Source organism: Ictalurus punctatus, chromosome 1 (genome assembly GCF_001660625.3).
Source record: "Ictalurus punctatus breed USDA103 chromosome 1, Coco_2.0, whole genome shotgun sequence".
Classification (NCBI taxonomy): Eukaryota; Metazoa; Chordata; class Actinopteri; order Siluriformes; family Ictaluridae; genus Ictalurus; species Ictalurus punctatus.
Window position 1 is genome coordinate 24033557 of NC_030416.2, and position 14313 is coordinate 24047869.

General features: G+C 36.8%; 1 protein-coding gene across 3 annotated transcripts; it reads right to left on the bottom strand.

The window, feature by feature from the left end:
* Window positions 1–599: 599 nt before the first annotated feature.
* On the bottom strand, window positions 600–5882 carry LOC108263279 (polyadenylate-binding protein 4-like). Of its 3 annotated transcripts, none has more exons than XM_017463934.2 (11): window positions 5813–5882; window positions 5205–5400; window positions 4209–4402; window positions 3985–4100; window positions 3437–3524; window positions 3207–3302; window positions 2828–3082; window positions 2554–2644; window positions 1600–2042; window positions 1386–1426; window positions 601–748 (listed from the first exon to the last, which is right to left on the bottom strand). In XM_017463934.2, exons 2-10 carry the CDS (start codon window positions 5365–5367, stop codon window positions 1406–1408), a joined length of 1467 nt encoding a protein of 488 aa, XP_017319423.1. In that variant the 5' UTR covers window positions 5368–5400; window positions 5813–5882; the 3' UTR covers window positions 601–748; window positions 1386–1405. The 3 variants fall into 3 exon arrangements, with proteins under 3 accessions (XP_017319441.1, XP_017319423.1, XP_017319432.1); XM_017463943.3 differs by lacking the exon at window positions 601–748 and adding an exon at window positions 779–1200; XM_017463952.2 differs by lacking the exons at window positions 5205–5400; window positions 5813–5882 and adding an exon at window positions 4611–4749 and having other exon boundaries at window positions 600–748.
* Window positions 5883–14313: the final 8431 nt, after the last annotated feature.

Below are 14313 nucleotides of genomic sequence, written 5' to 3' on the forward strand. Positions count from 1 at the left end.
TGGATTGAGATCTGGGGAATTTAGAGGCCAAGTCAACACCGTAAACTCTTTGTCATATTCCTCAACCCATTCCTGCACAGTTTTTGCAGAGTGGCAGGGCGCATTATCCTGCTGCAAGAGACCACTGCTATTATGGAATACCGTTGCCGTGAAGGGGTGTACTTGGTCTGCAACAATGTTTAGGTAGGTGGTATGTCTCAAAGTAACATCCACATGAACGCCAGGACCCAAGGTTTCCCAACAGAACATTGCCCAGAGCATCACACTGCCTCTGCCGACATGCCTTCTTACCATAGTACATCCTGGTGCCATTTCTTCCCCAGGTAAGCAATGCACACATCATCCACATGATGTAAAAGAAAATGTGATTTATCAGACCAGGCCACCTTCTTCCATCACTCCATGGTCCAGTTCTGATGCTCATATGTTGTAGGTGCTTGCACCCCATCAATTTACCAATTACTAACAATAACAAAAATAAGTTTGGATCCAATTGCATTACTTTGCATTTACATAAGTTTTCAGAAAAAAAGTCTAAAGCTAATACTTAATAGTAATTATTACTATTATTAAATAAACTCAGTTATTATAATTCTCATTTAGTCATAGAGGTTTTAATAGTGTTGACCACTAATACATTTATTATATTTCTGTTTAATTTCTAATAAAAAAAATTCCAAAGGATTAAGGTGCAATTTGTAATTGATTTTTATTGGAAGTGCTTCTTCTTTCTCCTTTTCTTATTCGTCTTGTTGGGTGGAGGCAAACACCGAAAGAGGAAAAGTAGGCATGCACTGATTATTATTTTGATATATCATGATAATTGCCAAACTTTTTATTACAGTTGATGATATTATCACAATATTGTACTCTCATTGCTAGTGTCGAACTAGTCTAAATAATTATTATGGCATTAAAAAATATCTTAATTGCTCATGTGTTCTATTGAAGCTCTTTATTTTGGACACTTGTGATGGAGTGTAACCTATCACCATCTGACAGAGTGTGTAATATTCAAAATGACCAGATAATAGTTGCTCTATTCTGAGTGTAGACTAGAGGTGTGCATCAGGATTGGGATTGCTCAGGATGCAACAAAAGGTCATGTGAGTTGGAGGTATTTACTTTCATTTGGGTGCATGAGGGCAGTCAGATATGAAGCTCGCAGGAAACCAAGTACATTAATATGAACGTGCAGCGCTGCAGAATGCATTTACATTGTTAATTCATTCATACTTGGATAAAATTCGGCTACTCATTTGTTTACATTTTTAAAAATAGAACCAAGTAAATTTGTTAGAAAATGAATTGAAAAGTGTGTATAAATATTGCCGACTATATCAGCTTAACACCTGTGTAAGTATTATGGTGTATCATGTACTCACCACGTGCTGATCAGCTTCCCTCACCCGAAGCAATGCTCAACCTACACAAACACATACAACATGTATATGATGGTAAATTAGAGTGTTTCATGTATGTGATATGCATATGATTCTTGAATAAGCAAGTGGTACACATGTGATATATATATAAGTGATATAATGTGAAAATCTGTGTGTGGGTGTGTGTGTGTGTGTGTGTAGGCTTCGCTGGTACCTGTGTATCCTGGGACTGCTGTGTGTCCTTGGTCAGCTGCTCATCTATCACAGGTGCTGGAGTTGCTGCAGCTGGTACTGCTTTTATACTCGCAGTCGGTATTGATTTCCAACCTGCAGCTGGCACTACAGCTGGTACTGCTTTTATACTCACAGTCGGTATTGGTTTCCAACCTGCAGCTGGCACTGCAGCTGGTACTGCTTTTATACTCGCAGTCGGTATTGGTTTCCAACCTGCAGCTGGTACTACAGCCGGTACTGCTTTTATACTCCCAGCCAGAATTGTAGGTAGTACAGCTTTAGCTGCAGTGGGAGCTGCAACCGAAACTACAGCTGGAACAGTGTCCATGACTATAGTTTGGGTTTCTTTAGCCATAGCTACCACTTGATTGGCCTCCGGATGTGTCATTGCAGGTGCAATCACTTCCGGGATGTTGCGGAAACCTACATACAGAAAATGCAATGAGATGATGTCATCCAAAGAGTGTCAATCTAACACAGTCACAGGCTGCATCCTTAACCACATTCAATTGTGCTAAGTAGTAGGTCAAAATCGTACATTTGTGGTGAAAGCTACTTGTTAGCTAGCTGGCTAGTGTTTATAACTGCTTCAAAAACTGCCGCAAACTGCATTTCACTATTCTAAATAATATAGCACCATAGCACAGGAGCAGGATACTGATTTTAACACAGCCACAGGAAATGGTCAGATATCTAAGTACCAGGCTAACACTAACTCCTAAAAGGAATCTGTTTTGATGCATTTTTTGTATACTAGCAGTTTGGGTTGTAGCCAGAGGCAGGTTTCAGTAATAGGCTGCTATACCCTAATCTAGCAAGCTAACATACCCATTAGTAGAGTAGGATGTGGTTTGTGAAGTGGCCATGGACAGTTTGGAGCACACACTATGTAACATAAGCAACAATGACGTAGAAACAGACAAATGTGACTCACTCTGCAGCTGGAAGTCCTGCGTAAACTTGTGTGTACTTGGATGAGGCTTGACTTGATGGACGCTTGTGCTATTATCAGTGGAGTTCTGAGCCTGTAACACACAGTCATTTAGACATTTATTTCACTTTCTTTCAGTTAGCTCCTCTATCGAGCTAGCAATAAACTTTTGTGGTAACTTTAGCTAGCTGGAGTAGCTTAAGAGAAGAATATTGGGTCTGTAGTTAGAAGCTGATGATACTGAAACTATAGCCTTTATAATAATTTTAGTTTGTACCTGAGGAATAGCATCCATGATTTTGTCACAGGAGGGTGCAGGGTGATGGTGGTTTACTACAGCCTTTGGGGCAGCCTGTGTCCCCTGATTGGAGAGGGAAGTCTGTCTCTCCTTTTTGCGCTGAATCAGACGGATGTGCAGCGCCCTTCTGTCCAGCATCCTTCCCTGCATCTCACTCATAGCCTTTGTGGCCTCCTCCGGAGAGGAGAAGCGCACAAACCCAAACCCTCCAGAGCAGCCGTCGGTCCCCATCACCTGTAGAAGACAGTGAGGAGACTCATTAGGATAGACTGCTAATGTGGCTAATCATGAGGAAAAACTGTGGACACAGGTTATTAAGAAATGAAAACATTTTAGGGATTATTTAATTGTCAGTGACCTTTGCGTGGATGATGGTTCCAAAAGGTGAGAACTCTTTATGTAGACGCTCGTCATCCACAGAGACATCAAGATTCCTCAGACACAGGTTCACACACTACAGAACAGAGGGGAAAGTCGACATCTACTCTGTGTGTGTGTGTGAGTGTGTGTGTGTGTGTGTGTGTGTGTGTGTGTGTGTGTGTGTGTGTGTGTGTGTGTGTGTGTGTGTGTGTATGTGTGTGTGTGTACCTGCTCAAACTTATGTTGAGGTTTAGGATGTCTCTCTTCCTTCTTCTGCTCTTGGAGCTCCTGGCGGGACTTGAAGTGTGTGATAAACCTATAACAAAATCGAGACATTGCTGTTAGAGCCTTTATCAGAACACAAATGTTAGAGACTTTATACCTAATTTAGTGACCTTTGAGCCTGTCAGTCCCAATAAAGGAGGTGTAGTCTTTTTTCTATTAAATTCCAACTCTTTGCACAATGCTGAATCACACTACATCTCACTGTAACAGTGCTATATTATTATTATTATTATTATTATTATTATTATTATTATTATTATTATTATTATTATTATTATTATATAAACATTTTAATGAGATAGTTGTTGGATTTAATCTATATTTAGCACATTTAACAATTTTCCTGTATTAGGGTATGAGCAAATTATAGCTATATAACCATATAATGTTTTCAGCAACCATTAAATACATTTAGCTATACACATATCAAAAACAAATTCAAAAGAAACTGAATCGATTGTGTACATTGTAGTGATTTCCACATGACTTACACGTAGTGGTCATTAAAGAGCATGCCATTTAGCCTCTTGATGGCAGCCTCGGCAGCCTCGGCACTCTCAAAGTGTACATATCCGAATCCCCTGGACCCATTTTCATCACACACCACCTTCAGGAGAGGCACATCCATCAACACACAGAATTTATGTCAAACAGACCTAATTGACGACTTTAGATTTAGGAAGTTATTAACAGCCACATAGCCCAGTGTTCAAACCTTGCATGAGAGGATGTTGCCAAAGGTGGAGAAGGTGTCGTAAAGGGCCATGCTGTCGATGGACTTCTCCAGGCCCTTGATGAAGATATTTCCCTCGTAGCTGTTTCTGTGGGATGAGTCACTCTGGGACCACATGATGCGCATGGGCTGACCCAAAAGGATGTCAAAATTGAGCAGCTTCAAAGCGCGCTCAGCTGAGGGAACAAAGTGAATTACAGCTTATTAACATCAAAGTTACAGAGGTCTGTTACAAGAGTGCAGTATACACCATACACTTCAGTATTCCCTACACTTGACCTTATTATTTTACTAACAGATCTAAAAAAAAATAATAATAATTAAGTACACTTGCTGGTTATATATCAATTATAAACTTGTATTATGGTTCTTTATTCACTTTACCATCAAAAGTGTTCATGAGACTGCACATGCTGTGATTTTTCCTTCCAATCCTTTTGTTTTTGGACTAAGTATTCACATCAGCTTACAGCTTCACTTCTCTTATAATTTCAGTTGTGTGGAAACTATAAAGAGACCACTTTTTAACTAGAGGACACAACATAGTAGTATTATATTAGATATCAAAGAAACATTCAAATGTACTTAATTGCAAATTAATTTCCCTTAACACTGGCCCAGTTTTGCAAAGAAATGTAGAAACTGAATTCAACTAAATTGGGACAGTTTGCTTCAGCTATTTTAAGTTTTGAAAATGGTCATAATAAATTACTCATATTTATATAAAAATGAGCTTTGCTTTTACTTCAAATCAGGTACTTATGTTTATATTTAAATCATTTTTAGGATACTGAAAATACTGAAGATTTTCTAAACCTTGTTATTGCCGGTACAACTGTAAGAAATTACAGAATGTTACTAGGCCAACGTCTTTATACTATATGTAGTCATTTTTACTTAGTGTCAGGTGGTCAACAAAACAATACATGAAGTAGTGTAGGGAATACTATTACGGTGTGTTAGAGATGTTTGTATTACCATCGGTCCGATGCTGAAAGATGATAAAAGCGTGTTGGAAGGATGTGCTGGTGCTCAAGCAGAGGCAGAGATAACAAACTCGCCCAACAGAGCTGAATTTCTCCAGGAGCATGGACTCGGTCACATCAGGGTGAAGATCACCAACATAGAGTGTAGTAGCCATTTGGAAACTAGCACTGATTAATTCACATAGAATCTAAAACAAAATTCCACTTTTAGTGACAGACAAAAGCAATAAACCCCACTGAACTGAAGACTGAATATTACGTCCAACACGAGTAGCCTACTTTCTTTCCAAAACAGTTGATCAAGGTTTCTTCAGATGGTTAACACTTCTGGTATTAACCCATAATCATGTTATAAAAAGCTACTGAGACCTACTATTTCAACCTGACAAATTTAAGTAAAATGTAAACTAACAATTACTTTCACCCCTGTAAATCTGAAACGTAAGAAAACATAGGCCTACAGCGCTTAAGCCTAGCAGTATGATAATAAACTTACCATTTAACAATGAGCAGTCTCATTATTTGGTTGTGTAATAGGCTATCAGTTTAAAAATGAAATCATTAAATTAGAAATCAACAAAATGTTGTAAGGATACTTACCACTGAACCACCAAACCACTGAAATGCTGATCGCTGCGCAAATGTCCAAATAATGCGTTTGTTACAGAATGTTCAGATTAGAAGCAGTTGGCTCTGTTACCATAGAGTTTGTGATGTCAAGGTTGAGATTCCATTACTGTCACCGCATTCCGGAATTTTTGTTCCACATTTGCCTTTGAAGGTAAACAGCTAGGTGCAGTCTCAAGTAACTTAGTAAATTCAACAACATCAGCAACAACAACAACAACAAAACAAACTCTCACACTCCAGATTTAATGGATTCAAAAAGAATAGAGTTCCACAGATTTAAAATATTAGTGTGTGGATATTTTTGTATGTTTTTAATAAAGTATGTACAAAAAACATTTTCAGTCCACTAAACCCTTGTTACAAAATCACACAGATACTAATCTTAAACAACAACAACAACAACAACAATAATAATAATAAAAAAATAATAATGCAATGAAGGGTTCATCCTCATACATAATGAAGTGTGTGTATCATCTGAAGCTTACTGCTAAGTGATCGCCTCCTCATTGGATTTACCCCTGGCACTATGTGCTTCCCTGTTTGACCCCCTAGAGTCAGTGGACATCAGTACTCTCTTACAAAACAGCACTTCTCCCTGCTTTAGCATCAGCAAAGCATTGTGGGTGATCTCTATGCCATGTCTGTGCACTCTAATGCAAGTAATGTAAAGTTGTACCTTAATGTGGTCTGTGTAAGGTTTTGAACATGAGCTACAGTTCATTGGTGTTTGAGCAGTTGCCCAGCTATCTTCTGTTTGATTTAGAGCCCAAAAACACTGCATTTACAGTGCCTTGTGAAAGCTTTACACATGTACAGCACTGTGCAAAAGACTGAAACTACACTTTTGTTTCAATCAAACAGCCATTCAGTGTTCATTGTTAATTATCTGATGGCAAACAACAATGATGGAAAACTGTGCTGTACATTAATACTATTTTCAGTCAAACACTCATGCAGTACTTATTTATCCAGGTCAATATTAAAGTGCCATTTTAGAAATAAAATATTTATAGATTTCTTACTGGTTTTACTGTTGATGACCTGGGTGACCCCCCCCACACACACACACACTGCCCCCCCCCCCCCCCCCCTTAATAGTTCCCACGCTTATTGTTATTCTTCCTAAATCACACCAAGGTCTATAATGGTGCCCTCCATTAATATTGGCACCCTTGGTAAATATGACCAAAGAAAGCTGTAAAATATTGTCTTTATTGTTTAACCTCTTTTGATCTTTTGTTTAAAAAATTCACAAAAATACTCTGCTCTCATGGGAATAAAATAATTGCAAACACAACACAGGTTTATAAAAAAAATATTTGTACAGCGTAACATTTTATCAATAGATGAGAAGTACATCTGTGCACAATGCATGGACAATATGCTTAATTAAGGGCTTTAATAACCAGTTTCACAATTGGAATGTTGTCTTCTTTTTCACCTGGTTACACTTATATATATATATATATATATATATATATATATATATATATATATATATATATATATATATAGGGTACAATATCTGGGGTGTAACTGAAGATATGGCAGCAAAATAGGCATAAAGATCCCTAAATAGCCCCTATTAACTTGGTATAGATTAAAGTCTGGTAAAAACAAACAAACAAAAACTATTAATCGCACCAGGTTATATAAATAAGAAAATGTTGTTCTGTTAGGTAGTGCATGTTATGTCAGTCTGATAAAGCATCAGCATGTAGGTAAATATCGCTTTTTCTTTTGATGAGTGAATTGCAGTGCTAATTACCTCGTGTTGTTAAAGTATCAGATTTACAATACTCTAATACATGTCATGAATGTGAGATCAATATTTCACACTAATTGACAATTTTACTTCTGCACTCTAATACACGCACTGCACTAACATTTGATACTTCTCATATTGAAAGCCAGCATTCATAACCTCATCTAATGAATCGGATGTTTTTACTTTCAATTATTAAAACAGATGCATTCACCAAGCAGTTCTTGGTGTCTAATGTTTTATTTGAATCCCAAGAATCAACTAAACTTAAACTTATGATGTTACTATCCAGGGAATGGGGGCAGTGCAGTATGCCCCTATGCCTGTTTCAGACTTTTGAAACTTTAGCTGTGGTTCTGATTGAGCATAATGGTATTTTAAGTGTATATTATATAACAATTTTATAAACATTCTCCAAGTGGTCAATAAATACCTCTCTTTTTGTTGTGTTGAACTCTCTTTGGTTTTTGTCATGGTGATTGATAACAAAGGGAATTTATATGTGTCCAACCCAGGGTTGGTCAAATTATTGCATTATATAGCCTATATTTATTTCAATTGTGACAGTTTTTATGCCTTCGCTACTAGGTGGTGGCATCTAATGTGTCTGAAATAGGTTTTCTTCAATATCGTCCTTCTGGTTTGTCATAGAGAGATGATACTTACATATTCATGTTCATGAACTCAAGGCCAATTTTCTGCCTATCTTGGTCCGTCTGTCCCTCTGTCAGTAGGAAATTCTTGTTATTGCAATACCCCCAGATGAATTCATTACATTTTGTTATTGATCCAACATTGTCAAGGTTAATATTTTAAGGGTATTTCAGGCATACAAATTAGTAACAAGAAGGACTAGACTTTGTAAAGGTGTGTTCCCCAAGGTGTCCCTGTTGGTGTTGAGCTTTACTTGCTTGCATTTACTTTAAAAGTTCTCTCTTATTGTCAATAATTTTGACAAGTTTTTGATAGAAAATATGATCATGTCAGTTAGGGGGTATTATGGAAAAAATTACAAATATTTTCTCAGTAGTTTGAGTGGAAGCTTTGAATCATTGAGGGCATTTATACTATCTTTTTTCTTTCTTTCTTTCTTTTTTTTTTACACAATCATTGTATGCGTTTATATAAGCCATGTTTCTTAATCTGGACTAATGCGATATGGCTAAGATTAATTTTGTGTGTAAATGTGAGTTCATGTGCCACTATAAGCACAGGCTAATGACACCACTGGTAACACTGGAGAATGGTGGTGCGTGTTTGAGTCAATAAGTATATAGTCAGAAAATGTATTTATTTAACAGGCTAATTTGTGTTAACTTCACTCTAATGAGCCATTTGTACTAAATGCCCATATATAATCTTTCTTGGCCAGTCTAATATGCAAGCTCTGCCGTCAACCAATAATAGGCTTGTTTTCTTATCATTGTTCATTAAATGTGTCACCCAGAAACACATTTATAATAAGTTTCAGGTACACATATAATCTGAAAAGCATAACCCTGTTCTCTATTGTACCTGTCCCTGCAGAATGTTACTCTCACTCCCTGAACCCTGTGGTGTGCCATGAACTTCATAATTCAATTTACTCTATATGTATATATATGTCCCTCAGTGGTGGAATGAACTTCCAACCTCAATCTGGACTGCAGAATCTGTCACTATTTTCAAAACCAGCTAAAGACCCATCTCTTCCACGAGCACTTAACTAACCCCTAAAATGCCAACCCCCACATTATTTAAAAAAATAAAAATAAATAAATTAACTTACTCTGGCTCTACTCTGCCAGCCTCTACTCTACTTTGCTTCTCTAGAACTCAACTATAAATCTTGCATGGTAGCACTACTTGTCTTGTTCTCCGCTTGATATATCGCTTTGCTTGTATTTCCTCATTTGTAAGTCGCTTTGGAGAAAAGCATCTGCTAAATGAATAAATATAAATGTAAATATAAATATATATATATATATATATATATATATACACACACACACATATATATATGTGTGTGTGTGTGTGTGTGTGTGTGTGTGTGTGTGTGTGTGTGTAACATCATTAAAGAGTAGCACATACACCGGTTGGTCTTCTTGCCACACAGACTGCTGTGGTCCTTTTCCTGGATTTTTGTTAGAAGTCTGCAGGGAGGGAAGTGTATCTTTAGTCTCTCTTTCATCATTCAGAGTTTTTTTCCCATCTAACTTCCAACATTCTAGCATAATGCAAAAGGCAAGAGGTGTGCGCTACACTGGAGAGGAAATGACATTTTTCATTGCCATTTCTGAGCAGTTCAGAGGTCTGAGAAAAATGGATTATATTTATCTATAAAGCTTTTCAGTCAAAGGTATTTATACGGGTAGCTTTTCTATTATGTTTGTGAAAAAATAACAAACCTTATTAATCCCCCTCCATGGGAGAGAAGGAAACAGGTTTTGTCCCTCTGCCATACTGAAAAAAAAACTTTCCTCAGAAAGAAATATTTGAAGAAATTGTTTATCATTTTTCACATTTCTTTATTTTTATTATTTATTTATTTTGTAATAAATCAATAATGTATGATATAATTATATTACATATGTCCTTACACAAAATTACTATAGTTAATATAGTTCTATAGTTAATATAGTAATATAGTTAATTAATATAGTTCTTTTTGTTCCTAGGCTAATATCTTCTACTTATTTTATATTACTTATTAATTAACTGTAACCTAATTTACTCTAATGGCATTGTACATTACATTTGAACTGCTGAAGACTAATGAAATGTAAACTTGCATTTAAAAAAAATCACACCTAAGACAGGAGTGGGACATAAATACAGACATGAAAATCATACTATCACTGTCTGATTACTTATCTACAGAACTGTATTCATTATAATGTAGCAAATCTAATCCATTCCTATTTATATATTGCAGTCCTGGAGGAAGATATATAACCTGAGAGAGTCCTGGACTCTGGAGGTGTTGCAGGATTGTTAATGAGTAAATTCAGTGCTACAGAAGTGCAACAGAGTTTATTTCGTCTTTGTTGTTATGTATTGGATTCTCTGCTCTGTGATTATTGGGGAGTGTAGCACCTTTGGTAGGGCACCAGCTTTTGTGAGAAATGACCATGGCAATCATCAGAGCACCATTCAGGCAACAGATAACCATTCATCTGTCACTCAGCCATGTGAGAATGGGGAAAGTATTGAGTAGGCAAGGTCTCCTCTCCAAGCCTGCTCCAATTTGTTGAGCATCATGAGCAGTGAGCACTGAAGGGTCAAATAAAAAGCAATACTGCCTTTTTATACACAGCTGTTCCCAGAGAGAAGAGATTACTCAATTCACTATGGAGGCTTATGATGGGAACTTAATGCTGCTCCTGTGGTGTAATCTACCAACCCAATCTTGTTTTCTCACTAGGCTGTCAACTAGGCTGTATTATGAGCAGATGTTGTGATTAAATTTTCACTGAACTCACGATTCTCCCACCTCTTTTCTGTTCCTCTTAATCCTACTGGCAAATCATGGCATTTGTACCAATTGTTATAGTAAGTGGAAACAGATTGGCTTTTATTGTGTAAAATAAATAAATAAATAAATAAATAAATAAATAAATAAATAAATACAGTGGTAGTAAGACATTAACTATTGGCTATTTGCTAGATGCAAAAAGATGCATATTGATTTCTCTTTAATATTCATTTCCTATAAGATTAGTGTCATGTAATATCAGAGAAGGAACTCTGGACTACAGTTCCCAGCAGCCAATGCACCTCACTGCATCATGGTCATGACCACCTGCACCTGAATCGCAATCATGTTAACAAGCACTTATGTGTATATTAGTCACAGCTTGCGCTGCACTCCTTGTCTCATGTTTGTCTTTCTTTACCATTTACTCTGCTGCTGTGTTTATGGTCTTTGTTTTATGTTTATGCCTAACCTTAGTGTTTTTGCCACTAGTTCTAAGTTCCATCTGTACTTGCATCCGTCTCCTCTCTCCTGACATGACAATTTGTCCTATTTGTGGTTCTGTGCATTCAATGCAACGCTGTAATATTATTTGAATAAACTAACTTCAATTCAGTTCAGTTCACTTTTATTTGTATAGCGCTTTTAACAATGGACATTGTCACAAAGCAGCTTTATAGAAATATATCAATTCAGGATATAAATTTTTAATTAAAAAATTTATCCCTAATGAGCAAGCCAGAGGCGACGGTGGTGGGGAAAAACTCCCTGAGACAATAGGAGGATGAAACCTTGAAAGGAAACGAGCTCAAAAGGGAACCCATCCTCATCTGGGTGACACCGGATAGTGCAATTATAAATAAATCCCGTCTATATCCGACTGTGTACTACATGGTCAAGAAGTGCAATTGTGTAAACAGAAAATTCATAACCAGGACACTTGAGTACAGAGCTGCTCATGGCAATTATTGTCCTAATGTTATCATAGCATATGATATCGTAGCCTAAGTCATTGAAACAAATCTGTTCATATCAGTTGCAGTCCAAAGCCATCTTCATGGTTTTAAGTGGTACAGTCCTCAGTAATCTAAATGTTCTTTGGGCCATCCATGTGAGGCCATTCTCAACAGCAGTGAGTGATTTCATAGTGATGAGAACTCAAATACAAGTAGGGCATCAGGTGGATCAGGCAGGTCCGGGGAGCAGAAGGGTCAGGATCACCAGTACCTCAAGAGTAGCATGTGTAGCTCGAAAGACACACACACACACACACACACACACACACACACACACACACACACACACACACACACACACACACAGACATAAAGACATACAGAGAGAGAGAACTAGGCAACTAATACGTTCACTGGTCATCGCCTTAGGGAGCTGTGGACTATTCAGAGTGGTGGAAAAATACCGTCAGTCCCTTCAGGATTTAGTGATTTTGTGATCGCAGAAATTAACACAAAATCAAGGAAACTCCGCCATATTGGGAGGAGCTTGCAATATTTTTTTAAATTACTGCAGATTTTCCACAGTTTTGGGCCAAAATTTAAGTAGTTTTCTTCAAAAAAGCACACAAAACTCCGCAAAATTTAATTGCATATTTTGCCACAGCAAAATCAAGCATTTTTGGCCACAACAATCACAAATAAACTCCACAAAATCCTGTACGGACTGTACAATGAGGCAGACAATAAAGAAGGCAGGCTAAGTGCACATTGTTAGTCTGAAAAGTATTTCAGACTAGGTAAAGCTAATTTTAAGTCAAATGCACAAGACTTTTGCTTTTTGCTTTAACAGGCCTTCAACACTTTGATATCACTTGGCATGAGCTAGAAAGGTATGTTTTTTAATCCCACTCCTGTATGCTCCATTGTTGTCCTTTAAAGCTAAATAAAATATAAATCTATATATCAATTTATATATTTATATATAAATCTATATATATATATATATATATATATATATATATATATATATATATATATATATATATATATATATATATTTATTTATATATAAATCTAATATAAATAAATAAATAAATAAGTCCTTGCACTGTAGCATAGTGAATGCACAGTTGTGACCAGTGCAGTGTAGAAAAGAGCTTTCAGGGCCACCAGATGCACATTACTATGAAAAACTACTGTAAAGAAAAACTCCCGGGCACTGCTCAGAACATTGCGTCCATATACTTTGTTAAGCTATAAGGAGGTTCTAGGCTGCGATGTATGCTCTCGGTTTCAGAATCATAATTTTCAGCTGAGCCACGACTTCAGTGAGTTTTAAGAACTGGTACATCGTAAATGTAGAGCAAATAGAATAACATGACACAGAGTTATTATTGGGCACCTTTTTGCACAAGTTTTTTTTTTTTTTTTGTAACTGTTATGGTTAACAGTGTAGCCTAAAAAGCTCTGGAGCTGGAAATGTAATTTGTAGTCTACGCATGGCTGTTAGTTCAAGTGCAGTTTGACGTGTTCTTCACTTCAAAAATACAACAGCCTCAAAATAGTGATATCCTGAATCAGTTTTTGCTTTAACTATGAAAAAAATGACTTGTTTAGTACTTTTTTTGAATTAATGCTCAACTAGTAAAAATTAGCAGCAATGCAACCTCTACTCTAAGTTTCATGCACCTTGAATCTAATCACAAAGCCCTAGATGGTGTTGAAAGATCAAAGCATCCAAGAAGTGTTTGCCACTGTGCCACTTTTCTAGGCCTCTCATTCAAATTCATACACTATAGATATGCTTGTTTTTTCAGAGTTAAAGTGGTGCTCATGGAAACAAGTGTTTAATATACATCATTGGAAAACCACTCATCGCTGATGAACCAGTGATAAATACAAGACAGAAAAAGGCAGTATAAACAGGGGAGTCTGTAAAATAAATAATTCCTAGTGGCACAGTGCTGAGGAAGGAGACCAAATTTACTCTAATGGCACTGAACATTACGTTTGAAATGGCACATACTGATGAAATCTAAAATTGCATTTCACAAAAACACTCAAGGCAGGAATGGGGCATAAAAAGAAGCAGGAGTATCCTGGGGGCAAGGGATGTTTTCCTTGTACAAATCACAACAGTGGACCTTAATGTTCCATTAGCCATTGTATATATACAGGGTGCCTAAACTTAGTTTAGTGATGTACATTGATGAGATTGTGTAAAAGTGAGTTGCATCCCTGTGAAGTCCGCAGCACGGAGCAGGTGTGTTTGTTGCCATAAACTCTTAGATGA

Bases quoted from the DNA above. Each gene is read 5' to 3' on its own strand.
- LOC108263279 (XM_017463934.2), bottom strand. From the start codon at position 5,367: ATGGCTACTACACTCTATGTTGGTGATCTTCACCCTGATGTGACCGAG. The intron at 2,645-2,827 runs GTACAAACTAAA...TGTGTGTTACAG, and splicing joins TCATGGATGCTATTCCTCAG to GCTCAGAACTCCACTGATAA. The intron at 1,427-1,599 runs GTACCAGCGAAG...GTGTTTGTGTAG, and splicing joins AGCAGTCCCAGGATACACAG to GTTGAGCATTGCTTCGGGTG.